The sequence below is a fragment of the Dermochelys coriacea genome, chromosome 12 (assembly GCF_009764565.3).
Source record: "Dermochelys coriacea isolate rDerCor1 chromosome 12, rDerCor1.pri.v4, whole genome shotgun sequence".
Taxonomy (NCBI): domain Eukaryota; kingdom Metazoa; phylum Chordata; order Testudines; family Dermochelyidae; genus Dermochelys; species Dermochelys coriacea.
The window spans coordinates 14,112,293-14,129,284 of NC_050079.1; the positions used below are offsets into that span (position 1 = coordinate 14,112,293).

The window sequence follows — 16,992 nt, forward strand, 5'->3', positions numbered from 1 at the left end:
TGTGTTTGTTTTTCTGGAAGGGATAACTTGAGAACTAGTAAATGTATGAAATCACAAGAATAAAGAAGCTAACTAAAATCAAAGATGGAAGTGATTTTTACTCAGTAATTTTCATCAAAACACCTATTTAACATAAGCATATACCTGACAAACAGGTGAAAATGAAGATCACTTTAAAAAAAGACTCAACACTGCCATTCAATTAAGGGCTAAGAAATCTAATCCACTTCTCGTGTCCTCCACAGAGACTATGAGCAACAAAAGGCAATAACGCAGGATTTAGCATTTCTGGTATTTAAAGGTTAGGTAAAACAATGAGCTTTTCTCCTTAGTTCTTCAGGCTTTTAATGAAACAGCATTTTTTTCCATTTCCCTAAAATTCAACAGGCATTAGAGCTTTCAGGACAAATCCTTGTCTTTCTATCACTCAACATAGTCAAAAAGTTACCTAGTAGGGAATATATACAACTGGTTACATTGCAGGTAGTAAAGTAAAAGCCTGCATTATACTATGAGAAAAATAGTCCCTCAAATTCTAAAAGCTATACTTTAATCTTTTTTATTAAAACTAAACTTCTTAAAATGTATTTGTACCTAGTACACATTAGTGACAAATTCTTACTGCAGCAAAAATAAGATGTAGACCACAGCAGTCACACATAAGGTTCTTAGTTTCAGGCAAATACTGTAGTAGTATTTCTAAAACTAATTCTATAGTAACCATCTTAGTACTTAAAGCTAAATTATAAATATAGATATTATTCATCCATTTAGATAGCAGTATGAATTGTAAGTGTTCAGTGTAACAACCAATGTTTATATTTAGGGTTTAACTTTTTTAAGGATATGGGTTGTAACTTCTTTTTAAGGATAGAAGAGTTACTTATTCTTTACTAACAAATGACCAACAACAGATCAAATATTTTAGAGTTATCTGTGAACAAAGAATGAACATTTACCAATATGATTAAGTTCCCTGGAACAATTAAGCCATTCCCTCCCAAAAAAGGGCTACATACCTGCCCTTGCAAGGCTATACGATTTCTATCTTGTAGATGCTGATTAGAAACTGAAGAATGCCAGGGATGCATCTGACTTTGAGACTGTGTCCGAGCAATATCAGATGACTGTGTTATTTGCTGTGGGGTAATATGGTGTTCTAGGTCATGCTCTAATATGTGGCTTGAAGTGTCCTGAACAAATGCTGAATCATCAAATTGGGGTAGGAGGTCTTCCTGAAGGAGGTCCTCTGGATCAAGTCCTGTAAATGGTTCAGCTTGAGACTCAACTTGATGAAGTAAGTTCTCATCCAAAGATGAAAAACCATTGCTTTCTATAGGATCACTGAAATGGCTTATCTGAGAAGCAGAACCCGCAGAGGCTGGAAAATTAATGTTCACAGGAGAGAGTTTTGAACTACTGAAGCTGCCCTGAGGATGTGCTGAATGCAACATCTGGAAACTATTTGAATTCAAAGGTGTATTAGGATTCAAGAGGTGCTCGGTGGTTTCTTGCTTGGTCCCTGTTTGAGATGTAAATGCATCACTTCCAGTATAATCAGATAAAGGATGAGTTTGTTGGCTAGTAGAAAGAGCAGTAGAAGACTGTAGAAGGCTGGTAGGAGAAATGTGGTTATTAGAGTAAGAATATGGAGAAGGAAACCTCTGTGTATTATTAACAGAGCAAGGAGTCATAGTTGGAGATTGTCCATCGAAGTTTCCTTCTTGATTCCCACAAAAATGTATTGAAGCACTGGCATTTTGAGAAAACTGTTGAACAGAGAGAGGCTGCTGTGAAGTTGATGGATTAGCAATTTGAGGTGGATGAGTAACGCTGACTCTGCGTGGAGCAGATACATTAGCCTCCATAAAGTTTTTTGGCTGATTCAGACCATCTTGCCCTGTATTAATGTTGTTTCTGCTTTGTTGCGACTGTAGTGAGGCACACTGATGCTGCTGTTCGTTGGCCTGAAATAAGGCAAAGTCATGGTGTGCTACAAAACTTTTATTTTGCTGCATAGACTGAGAATGTCCTTGGTGAAAAGGGGATCCATTTTGATTTGGAACAGTTGTGGTAGTTTGATGACCCCACATAGGACTACCATCAGCCACATCAGGAAACATTCCATTGGACTGGTTTTGTGGATGGATAGGTGAGCAATTAAATTGAGTGTGTGGTGATAAAACACTGTCAGCTGGACTGCTGAAAGACTGATTTACTTGAAGTTTCAATGAATCATACTGATTTAACTGCTCAAATTCACTCATCTTTTGTTGAGCCTGAGTATCTTGCACATGGTTCAATGAGTCTATGTGCAAAGGCTCAAATTCTGCACCTAAGTTCAATTCATCAACAAGTGAAACAGGTCCAGGTTGTACAAAGGCATCATCCGACAAATCTTCCAACGTCTCACTAAAAAGGTTGGCATCATCAAAAAAATCCATCATAGGATCAGTCATCTTGATGCGTCCAAACTGCTTCTTCTCTGAACTCCAAATGGAGTCAATTTAGCCTCTCTGCAGTGAGTAGCAACAGATTACTTCCAGTGGTCACCACCTTATCCAATGCAAGTCAACATCCATTAGTGCTTCTGAAGGAACATATGCCTTAAACTGTAAAAATATCCTAGGGAAGAAAGAATAAGAGCAATGACTTTAAACTTGTTTTTCTGGAGTTTTATTTTATTTAGTTTTTATTTCCTCCTCCCCTGCGTATTAGTTTGTCAATTTTACTCTATATTTAGATAAACAAAAGTGAGCAATTAGGCTCATTTTGACTTCTTTTAAAAAAAAAAAAACAACAAAAACCAGAAAACTGTCAAATTCTAATAATGAATGGGCTGCTTTATTTTTGTATCTGTGTCCCACAAATATGTAACTATTCATTTATTTCATTTCCAATTTTATATTTTATACAGTTGAAGTAATATTACATGTAATGATTCTGAATATTCTAGATCAAGTAAAATCTGAGAGGAGAAAGGAAACAGTCCAAACACTGGAGAGAGACAAATCATTGGGAAACAACTTTAGTAAGATGAAACTCAGATAACCTATTTCTTTCCATTAAACTGAATGAGTGCTTGATCATTTCAATGAAAATCTTAATTATTCAACATTTTTATTGTGATTTTCAGTCTAATTAACTTGTCATTTACCATTACACATTAATAAAATGGTTAAGTCACATACTGCTCATGGATTTTGTGCTTTCACAATGGCAACCAGGAATCATCAAGTAATGTATTTTTTCAATATTTTAATGTTTTAAAATGCAACAAACTGAAAATCAACTAAATCAAATTTTTACAAGTGAACACATGCATCATTGTGTGTAAGCAATTGTGAAAACCTGTCCCTTTGCATATAAATAAGAGGTGGGTAAATGGTAATTATTCTTCAGCTGAACAGAACAAGTTACAGAAACATTACGTTAGGTTTAAGATTAATTTCATTTAAACCCACTTAACCAAGACACAGTAGAATCCACAAAGGCATAACTATTGAACAACTTTTACTGTATTTGGAATCAAAACTTTCTGCTTATGAGGTCAAATCCCCACTGAAATCAACAAATACAAAGGGCAATCATCACTGGTAGGATCAAACCCATAAAAAAAAAATCTTGGGGAGAGAGTATGTATATGCCAAAGGAAAAAGAGCAACTCATCAAGCTTTTGAACAGAATTGGCTAGAAATTTATTGGAAAAATTGAGCTATTCACAAGGTCCCTGAAATACAACATTCATATTTCCGTTCAACACAATGCCCAATATGCAAGCTTGAATGAAATATGTTCTATTACTGCTGTGTGTGATAGTTTGACTTCCTAGATAAGCAGAAAACTTAGTCTGCAAAAATACTGAAGAAATTACTTTAAAATACGTATTGGTCTTCTTACAGCATTCCCATCTTGTACATAACAAACACTAACATTCAGATGGAAGAAAAAGTTTTAACTCTTGAAACCCACCATTGCTAAAACTTATCCATGCTCCCCCAAAGCTCTCTACTCCAGTGATTGGTGAGGCCTCATCTGGAGTACTGTGTCCAGTTTTGGGCCCCACACTACAAGAAGGATGTGGAAAAATTGGAAAGCATCCAGCGGAGGGCAACAAAAATAGTTAGGGGACTAGAACACATGACTTATGAGGAGAGGCTGAGGGAACTGGGATTGTTTAGTCTGCAGAAGAGAAGAATGAGGGAGGAACTTGATAGCTGCTTTCAACTGCCTGAAAGGGGGTTCCAAAGAGGATGGATCTAGACTGTTCTAAGTGGTAGCAGATGACAGAACAACGAGTAATGGTCTCAAGTTGCAGTGAGGGAGGTTTAAGTTGGATATTAGGAAAAACTTTTTCACTAGGAGGGTGGTGAAGCACCACAATGCATTACCTAGGGAGGTGGTGGAACCTCCTTCCTTTGAGGTTTTTAAGGTCAGGCTTGACAAAGCCCTGGCTGGGATGATTTAGTTGGGGATTGGTCCTGCTTTGAGCAGGGGGTTGGACTAGATGACCTCCTGAGGTCCCTTCAACCCCGATATTCTATGACCGACTTCCTGGATATGACCTCTGCACAGCAAGTTTTGTGATCTTCCTAGGGACATCCTAGAAGGTTGAAAATATTTTCCTTCTGGATAGAGCCCTATATTGTGTGTAGGTATCAAAGAAATCTGAACAAGAACAGATACCAAATATGCTTTGTGTGCCATATGTTTAAAAAAAATATATAACCAATGGAATGCAAAATGATGTACAATGAGTCACAAAAGGCTTCTCCACCATCCATTCTAAACTGTATGCATATTTTGTTTACTATTTAAAGCAGGGGTGGGCAAAATACAGCCCGCGAGCCTGATCCAACCCATCTAACTTTTCTGTTCAGCTTCCTCCTGGCCCCCTCATGATCTCCGGGCCAGTAAAAGTCCCATGGCACAGCCGGGTGCTCAGACAGGCTGCCTGCCTGCCGTGGCCCCACGCCACTCCCGGAAGCGGCCGGCTGCTGCTGGCATGTCTCTGCACACCCCTGGTGTGTGTGTGTGGGGGGGAGGCCACGGCCGCTCCGCATGCTGCCCCTGCCCCCAGCACCATCTTCACAGCTCCCATTGACCGGAAACTGGCCAATGGGAGCTGCAGAGGCAGTGCTTGCAGAGGCGGGCAGCAGAGACCCACTGCCCTTTCCCCCCCAAGGAGTGCACAGAGACGTGCCAGCAGCAGCCGGTCACAGCCACTTCCAGGCATGGCATGGGGTCATGGCATGCAGGCAGCCTGCCTAAACCCTGCTGTGCTGTCGGCTGGGAGCCATCTGTGGTAAGCCCCTCCCAGCCAGAGACTGCACCTCGCACCCCCTCCCATGCTCCACCCCAGGTCAGAACCCCGTCCTGCACCCAAACTCCCTCCCAGATCCCGCACCCCCACCCCATTAATATAGTTTTTAAGAGGCATCCTCGGTGTCCTAGACCCTTAGTCCTCCTGTCTTTCAGCACTGGAAAAAAAAAAGGGGGGAGGTGGGGGGAAATATAAGCAGCCAAGCTTTTTCCACTACAAAGCTTCTGTAAAAGTCATCAGAATTGCATAAAATTGGAAGGCCAAGCAAGACAAAAAAGGAAGAGGTGGAGAATGCCAGTTTCAGGGATTCCAACACAAGACGAAAAAACACAATTTGAGTTCCCAATTGATAAATTATCTGGCATCTCTGCACTAGAGACGAGATAAGTATTTCCAAGTTAATTCTTGGAGAAAACCAGTAGTTTCTTACAACAAATACAGACAGCAACTAATTTAAGCAGCAAAGAGTCCTGTGGTACCTTATAGACTAACATACATATTGGAGCATAAGCTTAAGTGGGTGAATACACATACATGCGATGAAGTGGGTATTCACCCACGAAAGCTTATGCTCCAATACATTTGTCAGTCTATAAAGTGCCACAGGAGTCTTTGCCGCTTTTACAGATCCAGACTAACATGGCTACCCCTCTGATACTTGACACCAATTAATTTAAGCAATTCTAATTTGTTTAAAGTAGCAGTTAGACATACCAGCAGCTTAAAAGAGACAGTGAAGCAAAACAAATTTCAAAGAAAGATGAAGCTCAGAAAACTGGATATGTAGATTCTTGTTAGTTTAGTAACAATTCCTCTTTATATTACATATTATAGAAAAAGAAAAGGCCACAAACCAACAAGAAAAATTGTTTCATCAGACGTTACCATTGTAAGACAACACGGAAGCAGCATGCATAGCACCATTGCTATGGTCAAGAGAACACTTCTACTCAAAACCATTGTTTTTGAACACTTATGTAAAGTATGTAAAAATGTTATCCTTTTGTCAGAAATGTATCATGTTTGATCTAGAACACACACAAATTTCTTGGGAAAGTTGAATGATATTCCGCTTTGGAGCACTATCCTTCACACGAAGACATTTTCCAAACTTGTTTTTGTGTTTGTATAAACCAAACTGCTTTGCCAACCTTCTCCTGCTCTCTATCATAAACAGGTGGTTAGTGATAGAACTGCAGCACTGTGTTAGCCTTTTTTAGCTGTTCCCTCCCTGCTAACAAGATAGTGTGTTAGGAAACACTGCCAGCCTGTTACAGATCAGTTACAGGGAAATTGTAAAAGGAAGAAGTTTAGAAATCTAATCCTCATCTTTAGGGCTGCATGCCCAGGTTCACAAATAGAGATTCTGCAACATCAAGTGGGACACAAATTTCATAGCCAAGTATCCCTCATGGAAGATGTCCTTCTAGCATACTCCCATTTTAAACAAGAGTAGGGAGTCTAGCCTTCAGCTACATTGAAATGATTGAAACTGCAGTAATAGCTTGAACAGGCAGAATGTGTAAGATACAGTTAAAAGAACAGGTACCAATTCATTCCATCTCTAAATTCCTTTACTTTAACTTTTTCTTCCATTTTGGCAAAACTACATTATTTCAGTGTTTTGAGAGGAAACAAATTCCAGATTCAAGGCAACTGGAATTCAATGAGGCTTCCAGATCAAATCTAATTTGCCACCTTTGTGCATATTCAGATGTAGTATTTTGTGACTAAGTAAAATTTTATCTGGAAGCCTCACTGAATTCCGTGATTTTATAGGTTTTAATTCTTATCCATAATGGGGCATTATTGCACAAGGTTTAATGTTAATTTGAAGGAAAAAACGAATCTGATCACAAGTTTCAGAAGCCAAGGTCTTTTTACAAAGGTTAAGGGTTTTTTGTATTGGACACTTAAACATTAATGAACTGCCTGATGAAGCCACTGGTACAAGTGGTGACTAGCCAAGATGAAGAATACATTCTTGTTAGAGTTTTCAGAGGTCATTACCTCTTATTAGCTAATATAATGTACATTTAATAAATTCATCATTTCAGGTTTCTCTCAAATATGTTTAATTTTTTAACCAAAAAGTGGCATTTTAATTCAAATTAATCTAAAATAGTTCCAGAATTTTTTTCAGTGTAAGCAATAATATACAAATACAATGAGCAACATGAGTCCTGTTCTTATTTGATTTCTCTCATTTCTTGCAATCTCACAAGCTCAGTATTTAGAGCTTAGCTACATGGGGAAACTGAGCAGCACAGCCATTCCAGAATAATTCTGTGTAGATACTCTATTTCAAAACAAATGAAACTTTATTCCAGAATCATTACTCCACTTTGCCTAAAACGAATAACCAGGACACTATCTACAATAACCTTGTCTTTTCTCAACTGAAACATGCTTTGCCATCTGTCATCTTCAGTCATGACATTGCATCTAAAATGTAATATGTAAATTCTTTGTGACGGAAACCACCTCCCACCTTTACTTTGTCGTCTCAATGACTGGTCATTCAACAAAGTACCTAAACTTCAATCTACTCAGTTTTTAGTAATGCATAAGAGATCTACTTCAAATCAGAGATTAAACCCTCAGATTTAAAAAAGGGGGCTCCTTCAAATAGGTCAAAGTGAGCAGAAAAATTTCTCAGGTGGGTGTGGCGATGCCATACCATCAACTTCTGCACAACCTGAGCTTCCATTTAAAATCAAATGAGTGTGTTAACCCTGAGTGGTCAAGGAAATAAAACACTACAACATTTTCCAATTAAAAACAGGGTATAAAGCAATGCAGTACTGTTCCTCTCAGCCTGCCCACAGTCCCTCTCCAGCACTTGGACATATTTTCAGTGCAGTTTAGGTTAGTTTTCACTGTTGATTTTCAGAACCATTTAAGCAGCAATAAAACTGGTAATGAGGAGGACAGTTTCAGTCTGCTGCTCATAAAGAAAGCTGTGAGCAATAAGGGGTGGCAAATATCAAACTAAACAGGAGGATCCAGACTGGACTGAGGCTGAGGTAAAGTAACTGTTTTTTGCACATATGCCTCACAGAGAAGATGAGGAAGGACTAACACACAGAGAGAGAGTGTACACTTTCTCCATTCCATCAGTCAAAGGGGTTAGTGATTTGGATTCAAATCCATCATACCCCAACTAGTCAGAAGCTATGAAAAGCTAGACACCCTAAGCGGGGTATATATATGGCTGGAAACCTGGTAGGAAAATAGTAACTACCATTTTCCCAGCAGTTGTGGAAGCTTGGCTTTTTACCTTGCATTGCCCCTGGTCAGTCTTTGGTTGGTATGTGTAGTCCTCTGATTTCAGTGTCTTGTAAATTCTGTAAGAAAGTGTGTGAGAAAGGATGGGATTAAGGATTAATGGAATGAATCAGTAAAGAAACAGACATAAAAGCTAGAGAGGTTGTTGGGGGAAGGCATGGTGGCAGGAGATAGGAGAATGAAAAGGAAAACATAGTGGTGAAGTTATAGAACAAAATATGGGGAAAGAAAAAAAAAAGAGGAAAGATCATGCGGGGGAAGGGCGTGATGGGGAAAACAAATGAAAAAGGAGCGAAACTAAGAAGGAAAAAAGAGTGTAAAAAGGCAAGAAACAGCAAGTTATGCTTTTAAACTTTTATTAAATGGAAAGCTGATGGACAGCATCACAATTAAATACAGGACACCATAAAGACTATGGAACAGTTAGATTTTTTTAATTGCAGAGGCAGTGAGTTTTAGGGACACAGGAGCTATTATTCTTCCTGACTAGTAGGCTCAGTCCTTCGGCTAAAAGATGTCAAGTAAACATTCAGCTCAAATCTCCAAACACAGTATCACTTTTGCCTATTGTAAAAAAAAAATCACTGCTCCACACAGAGGGCAGATTGTTGAAAAGTATAACCACTCCCTGCAGAAGTGATAAAACCTCAGTCATCAGTGACTGCTTTCTTGTGGAAATTTGAGACATCATCCACTTTAAGGTTAGTGTCCATTCAGAAGGCCGAAGGAGGTTTAAAAAAAGAAAGCTCAGTTACCGACATGAGGCAACAAAATTCTAAATACTTGTAAAAGATGGGAGTTCATTCATTTCTCTAAGACTATAAAAGATCAAATTAAGGAAAAGTTTATATATTGTACACAAAATACATATGCACCTTTAGCGTTCTAGCGGGGAGGGAATTTCTTCACCCTTCTATTCTAATTGCAAAGAAATTTGATCCTGATCCATTCAATTCTTGAAAGCTTTTACAAAAAATGCTTCTAGCTCTAAATTCAGAGAAAGTTTTTCTGCATATAGAAAAAAATTCATTTTATTGTGACAAGCAAATGTGACAGCAGTGGAAACCTGGATGAAAGCATGGTAGTGGTAGTATCTGATGTAAAGCACTGGGAACTATAGCCAGGAAGAAAGAGCTGCAGTTTTGTTTTTTTGTTGGTTTTTTTTGTTTTCTTCTCCCCCTGTCAAAAAGTTTCATTTTCTTAGACTTAAGAACTACCCTCCAAAATAGAAGAAGAGAGTTGCTTCTTACTGGGCAGAGGTTTGCCAAAGAAAGCGTAGAGGTATTCTTGTTATATCTTACTAAGTTAAATGACACATTTTCATGTGCTATGTATGTTCTTGATTATCAAATCTCCTAGTCCAGTGGTTCTGAACCTGTGATCCCCAGACCTTGGGAGTCAGAAGATATATCTAAGATTTCCACACAGGTCCTCCATTTGAAATTTTTTAGGGGATCCGCAAATGAAAAAGAGGTTCAGAATCACTGCCTTAGTCATTCGCTGGACAAAAAGTACACCATACCAGGGATGTAGACAACAACAAAGAGGAACCTAAATTATATGTGAATAAATAAACTGATATTTTAAAAACTTTTGTGGTTTTCTCTTGCATAATAGAACTAAATCCAGACACTCTCTTCTCCAGGATCAGAGACATTCACATTCTTATTTTTTGTGTTATTTTCATCTTAATTAAGGTTCTCTTCATTTGACGAACTATAATAATAATGTAAAAGTTATTGCTCTTTGTTTTCAGAGAAAAATTATGCTAACATGGACTTAAGGTTGAGTGTATATATAGATATTTTACAGTTATAAAAAACAACCGGGGTGGTATAATTGTCCCTGAAACATTCTACACCATGGAAATTCAGAGTTAAAATGAAATCTTATGCTAAGATTTGTTAATATGTTGTTGATGTGTTAAGATACAGAAAAGCATAGTTAGATTAACTTTGCCCTGCTACAACACCATGCAATAATCATACATTATGACTAAAGTATTTTATCTGTAGTCAGACAGATTCAACTGATTTTTCCTCCTTCATGGCATGACTACAGGGCAAAGTTAGGTTACTTGGTTATCCCACCTGTGCATTTCCATACTTTAAGATTAAATTTTAAAAGTCCATATATACAGTAACATGGATTTTTCTGTATTTATCATGCTTATTTTGGAATAATTAATCATCCTTATATCACACATACTAAGATTAAGTTAAGGTTGAAGATACACAATTGGTACTTGGAAATTTACTTTTGAATTAAAAATTTCAGACAAACACTGAATTCAAACCCAAAAAGCAAATGTTTACATGCGATATTTCCTGTAATATGAATAGAAGAATCAACCTTAAAGCTTTAAAATAAAATAAAGAAAATAGATAAATTTAAAAAAAAAAAAAAAAAGTAATTTTAGGAACATGTTCACCAGGATGCCCTGGCTGCTTTATACTTCTGTGAAGCAGTCAGAGCGTGCTGGCTAACTGAGATGGATTTACAACTCCCAGCAGCACAAAGTATACCCCCAGTTTCCCCCTCCCTCCTGCACATCATGCCCAACGTCACTGCTTCATCCTGCACTCCCCGCATCCCCCTGTACTCAGAGGCCCTAGTTTTCCCCCTCTCCTCCCTAACTTCTCTGTTGACATCATCTGGTGCAACAGGTAGGTTTTTGACAGCAAAATTTAGGATTAATGGTAAATGTTTGATATTCTTCATAACTCAGTTTCAGTCCGCAGAGACAGACAGATGATGTTCTACTTCAGATAATTACACAAAAAATGGCCATTTGGAAAGAGGACATCTTTTATTACTCTCAATGTGAGTAAAGCTAAGCTTCCCAAAACAGGGAAGATAGTGGCCCCTAATAGCAGAAAGGGTCACTATCTTCTCTGCCGAGTGCAGCTTGGCCTCAGTCCAACTGAGAACAATCAGAAATGGCAGCAATTTTAAGAGGGCACTTCTTCATGGAATTCTCTGTAGCAGATTATTTGTCAGCCTCTGCTGAACAATAAACTTTCAGTTATGAAGAATATGGCAAAAAAGTACTATTAATCCAAAAACTATTCCTTCAAATGCAGTCTATGTAGCATACACACTTTTTAGTTTTAGCTGGAAGGGAAGTTTGAAGATGTGTTACTGATATCATTAGGGACAAAAGAGCTTTGAGGCCAGTTGCTACTGTTCTTAAAGGACCTATTTTAAAATCAATGTTAACTCAAATTAATGGATTTATTTGCAAGTTCTCAGAAAATTACTGTATATTCAAAAAGTGCTGAAATATTGGGGAGTATACACTGTATTATATATAAATTAAGTGATAGAATCACTGCTACTTAATTCAACCTCAAACATGGAGCTGCAAATGGTGCTTTTATAATATGCTGAAAAGTTGTGTGTGTGGTTTTTTTAAAATCCAGCATAGCATGACCAATTTCTTACATATGAAAGTGGTGGATGTTTAGAGAAGAACAACAAAACTAGAATATGATTGTCCATTTAAAAAGCATCTCAGATTCTCCCTAAAGTCAGATCTTTTACTACTATACGTGGGTTTATTCTGCTCACTAAGTGAATGAAAATACATATGCAGTATGTTTCAGATTATATTTGTTCAAAGCATTAAAAAGCATATCAATATAAAAACCGAAAACAGACTCATGAAGTTCTCAGTCTTTCCCTCTTTGCCTGGAGGAGGAAAGTGTATAAAAGACCTCTGTTGAACAGACTCTCCATCCACATGAAAACTCTAATTTGAAAATGCAGACTATTTTTCCAGAGTAAAAATTGGTTCATTTTACACTCCATAAAAGTAGTTTCATAGACCAACTTTTGAATATGTACATAAACTCAATCATTCGGTTCCTCTCACTCAAAAAATCACCAAGATCAGGTGGCTGAGTTAAGACACTGATACTTATTAAGAGATTATTCGGTTCCTAAAATGTGCTTTTATTAGTCAAAACAGGTTCAAAATTACTACAGGCTAATACAAACTCTTTGATGTAAACTCTCTGATTAACACAGAAGAATCTGAAAAATAAATGGTTGAAAGTGAAATGTTCTTACTGAATTTTCTTCATTCTGTAAGATACTTGATAAAATCACAAAAGTCAAAAATCAAAAGAATCCTTACCCATGAATTAAGAGTGCATATCCTTTGTGAAGAGTGAAGTAACTCAGGGTGATGCCTACCCCAAAATAGGTAGCTCATTATCATTAGGGACCTGAAAGTAAAGCACAGTAACAAAAGACAAATCACAACCACACATCAAGGTCATATCTTAGCATCTGATAATTCAACTACTGAGTACATCTATGGCCTTGATCACTTGGGAAACATGAGAATATACATGTATTCATAAATAAGGGAGATTTTTAAAGCAATTTTGCAAATGTCTATTTGCTCACTTCCCTAAGATAAGTGAAGGTATTTTTTTTAATATGACTGGAAAAGGACAAAATGAAAGGGAGACGGACCATCATTGTAATAGATACGTAGACAGATTTTGTGCTGGAATTTTAAAATTTTTATCACTACTTAAAAGTGCTGAATATAAAGAATATGATAATTTTCAAGACTGAATAAATCGTGTTCTTAAGGGCTGAGGCTGAAACTTGCCAATGCTTATACATTAAACTATTTAGCTGATAGCAGAAGGGAAAGCCAAGGTTGCTGTGATTACACACCAGGGCTTAACAGATGTACTTGCCAATATCAAGTAATATTGCTGAATTGGGGGAAGTGCACTTACTCGAGAGTCATGCTCCAATCCCCCATTGGACATAGCGGGGAGTGGAGCCCACAGAGCCTAGAAGAGGCACCAAATGTGCAAACACACTGCGGGGAAGGGGAAGGGTGAGGGGAGAAGTAAAAGCTTCTGGGATCCCTGGAAAAGAGAAAACACAATGAAGCATACTATCCCCCTTCCCCAATGCTGCGTGGGAAGTAAAAAGGGGGGAAATAAGTGGATTTACATTCTATATCAATATGCTTTTATAGATAGATTTCCCTATACAAAAACATGATCCTTTTCCTAGGCAGATAGAGCAGCCTTAAATTCTGTTAAATACAAGCCTTGTCAGGAGATTTTTCTCAGGAGATCTTTCATTAATGTGCATTCACAAATTTATTAGTCAAGTGTTATTCTTAATTTTACATCATTTTATTTTTTGTAACTTCCCAATACTTGAAGAGGATACAACTCATTTTCCTTGCATCTTCCAAATAATGCACAACAGAGTTATCAAGATAACAAGAACTGTTTGTCATAAGCTGGTAACTTCACATTAAAACTGTACTTAGTACGCACTCTTGACATACATGCTGCACTATCTGCCCTTCTTTTCTCATTTAATAACTTGTAAACTCATTCAAAAGTTGGTAGACTGAAGTATGCCTAGCCTACTTACAGGCTGTTCTACGTTAGGAATTCTTGTACTCTAAAAATTGATTTCTAATTGATGCAAAAACAGAAATTGATTTTGTCTAAAATAATTAGACAATTATTCTGAAACATCCTCTAATCTGTCCTCTACTATCTTAAGTGATATGTAAGAATTTTGTATAAGAATATCCAGAAAAGTTTCCTTTAGATTTTCTTCTTATACTGTGATTTCATATCACAACAGAAAAAAAATCTGAGATCCCTTTTGAGATTCAAAAACCTCTCTTCCCATCTGCCAAACAAGGTGAGACCTGATACTTCTAGAGAGTTTAAAGGTCAAGTATTACTAAATATACAAACAACTTTTCTGAACAACAAAGAGTTAATTGGTTAAGAAATACTACAAACAGGCTAAACTATAGCATAAGGTTTTGCAACACAGAGATTATTGGTATTTTATTTACAACGTTATCTAATTTAATCTGGAAAAAATAAACCATGATCTCGCAATCAAACATTTCCCTCCCCACTAGTTTACAGATTAAGAATATCCCAATTACAGAAAACTGATTTCTGTACTTACCAACTGTGGCAAACATTGGCTTGCTTAAATGTTTTGTTATCTGAAACATAGCTGTCAATCACAAATTCTTCCTCAAATTGATTCTGTCAATAACTCAGAATAGGAAAAAGAGGATTCTCACTCCTGAAGCCAAGAGAGACCACTTGCTTGACCAGCCTCAGATATTAAGACAACCATGGAATGTTTGTGGCTTTGAAGAATCTTGTATTAAAAAGAAAGAAGAAACAAAGGATGAAGTAATGAGAAAAACAAGGGATTATTAAAGCATTACAAAGTGTTACCCATGCAAACAGATAGCTCAATGACAATGATGCATCCGATGAAGTGAGCTGTAGCTCACGAAAGCTTATGCTCTAATAAATTTGTTAGTCTCTAAGGTGCCACAAGTACTCCTTTTCTTTTTGCGAATACAGACTAACACGGCTGCTACTCTGAAACCAGTATTTCTTTACTTTGTGAGGTCAATTAGTTATTTTGCCAAACTTATAATGAGTAGTTACATGATGCATCAACTCAAAAGGAGTTTAGTAAAGCTTCTGTGGTTTAAAAGGGAACCCTATTGTTTGTCCTGAAATGTGTGGATGGGATTAATATGTTGTATATAAATTGTAGGGACCAATTATCAACTTGAACTGGAAAAAAAGATTTTTTCCAAATATGGCTCATTTGAACAAAGCTATCAGAGAGGTAACACCTTTTAAAAAAATGATCTGCCATTACCAAAACAAGGAGACCAGTATTCTTTTGTAAAATACCAATACTTAAAAAATTTAAAAAAAAAAGGATCTTCCTCTGCATACATGTACAAACTGTGCAACTCTGAGAATCCCTAACAGACTCTTGATGGAGCCAAAGCATCACCATTAAAAAGAAATCATCTGGAACCATAAACAAAAACAATCTACCATTCAATTTAGACTCTCCATATACATTAGTAAAAAGTGGAATACAATATTTCAGTTTATTTTGGATAATCACTCTGCTTCAATTTTAACAAATTGTGATATCACATAAAACTCATGATAATAGAAAACTGGTAAGTTAAAGACTATTTACTTGTATACAAGAAGCACATACAACAGAAGGTTTGATTTCAAATAAGACTATTCAAACGTTGTAGAAAAAACTTGCTGGATTAAGAATATTTCTTTGCAAACACTGGTACCAACACAAGTGTGCACTGCACCTTGTCAGTAAAGTTGATTTTAACATGTTGAGATAAGAAGGAATTAAAACAGTCTGAATATTCTGCTCTTAGAAAAAGGAGATATGCTAATCCAAAACTTCTGTATGGGAGAAAAACTGTCGGGGTCCAAAATTTCAATGGTAAAATTACTGGAAAAGGGAACAAAATATTATCTATTCTACTCTTACAAGATTACTTTTATCTGGCTTTTCCAAAAATTATCTGTGAAAGGTTCCGTAGTGATTTTGACAAGTTTCAGGATTCCATACAGTGAATCCTGGTTCACTTTATAACCGAAAGTGAACCAAAGTTCTCCATTTCCTCACCCAAATATAGCTTATCTGAACATGCCAATATGAAGAACATACTTTTCCCTTGGAAGATCAGAATGAAATATATTCTTTAAGTGACCTGTGTGGAAACCAAGGCCTATTATAAGATTAGGAAAACATTTTAATTTGGGGAAGGAGGTAAAATGTTTATTTGCTTTTTTCATTATTTAGGATAAAATAGGAGATGCTTCTAGTAAGTTTTTAGTATTTACAAAAATAAGTGATAACTTAGGAGACAACTACAGAAGCTTTGCTACACCCAAGATAGATTCAAATCATCATTCAAGTTTTGTCACAAGTTCTGCCAATGCACCTCAAACCTGATCTGCAGTACCCCCATTTCTGCAGTCCAAGATTTTTCCTGAGCAATTAAGTGGAAGTTGTGTGATATGGACAAATATTCACTAAGAACAGGTAAAAGCTCGCTCTCATTTTCTCTTGTGGCCTAAAACAATATTTCATTACAGATCTCCAGAGATAAAATAATGAACTACTAACCCATTTCACAATCTAACTTCTTTCATCGTACAACTCTACTAATACACATTAATCTTAACCTTCAGTAACTCTGGTATTCCAGTGTCATGACTGTCCTGGTGAGCTATTGCCAGCCACCAAGTTGTGTGATGGTTTTCTGACCTGTGACAACTTTATTAAGTGAACAAGGGTGTAAACAAAGGTCAAAGCAGAGGCCATATTTATTTTGCTGTTGACTAAGGCTGATTTGAACACAGACTGACAGAACTGAAGACTATTTACACATAAGCATAAGTAATTTTTTGTGCAAATTCAGAAAAACGGAATTTCAAGCCTCAATGAAGCTCAGATTAAGGTGCCACAGATATTCCACTATATATTGTGCAAAAGAAAGTGCAGTTTCAGGCTTCCCT

General features: G+C 36.9%; 1 protein-coding gene across 1 annotated transcript in view; it reads right to left on the minus strand.

Moving 5' to 3' along the window:
• CHD9 (chromodomain helicase DNA binding protein 9) overlaps window positions 1–16,992 on the minus strand; it is a 193,864-nt gene that overhangs the window by 169,394 nt on the left and 7,478 nt on the right. Inside the window, 4 exon segments of the mRNA XM_043495245.1 lie at window positions 1,020–2,625; window positions 8,604–8,670; window positions 12,750–12,840; window positions 14,585–14,785. Of these exon segments, the coding sequence (XP_043351180.1) occupies window positions 1,020–2,459 (1,440 nt within the window). The 5' untranslated portion in view covers window positions 2,460–2,625; window positions 8,604–8,670; window positions 12,750–12,840; window positions 14,585–14,785.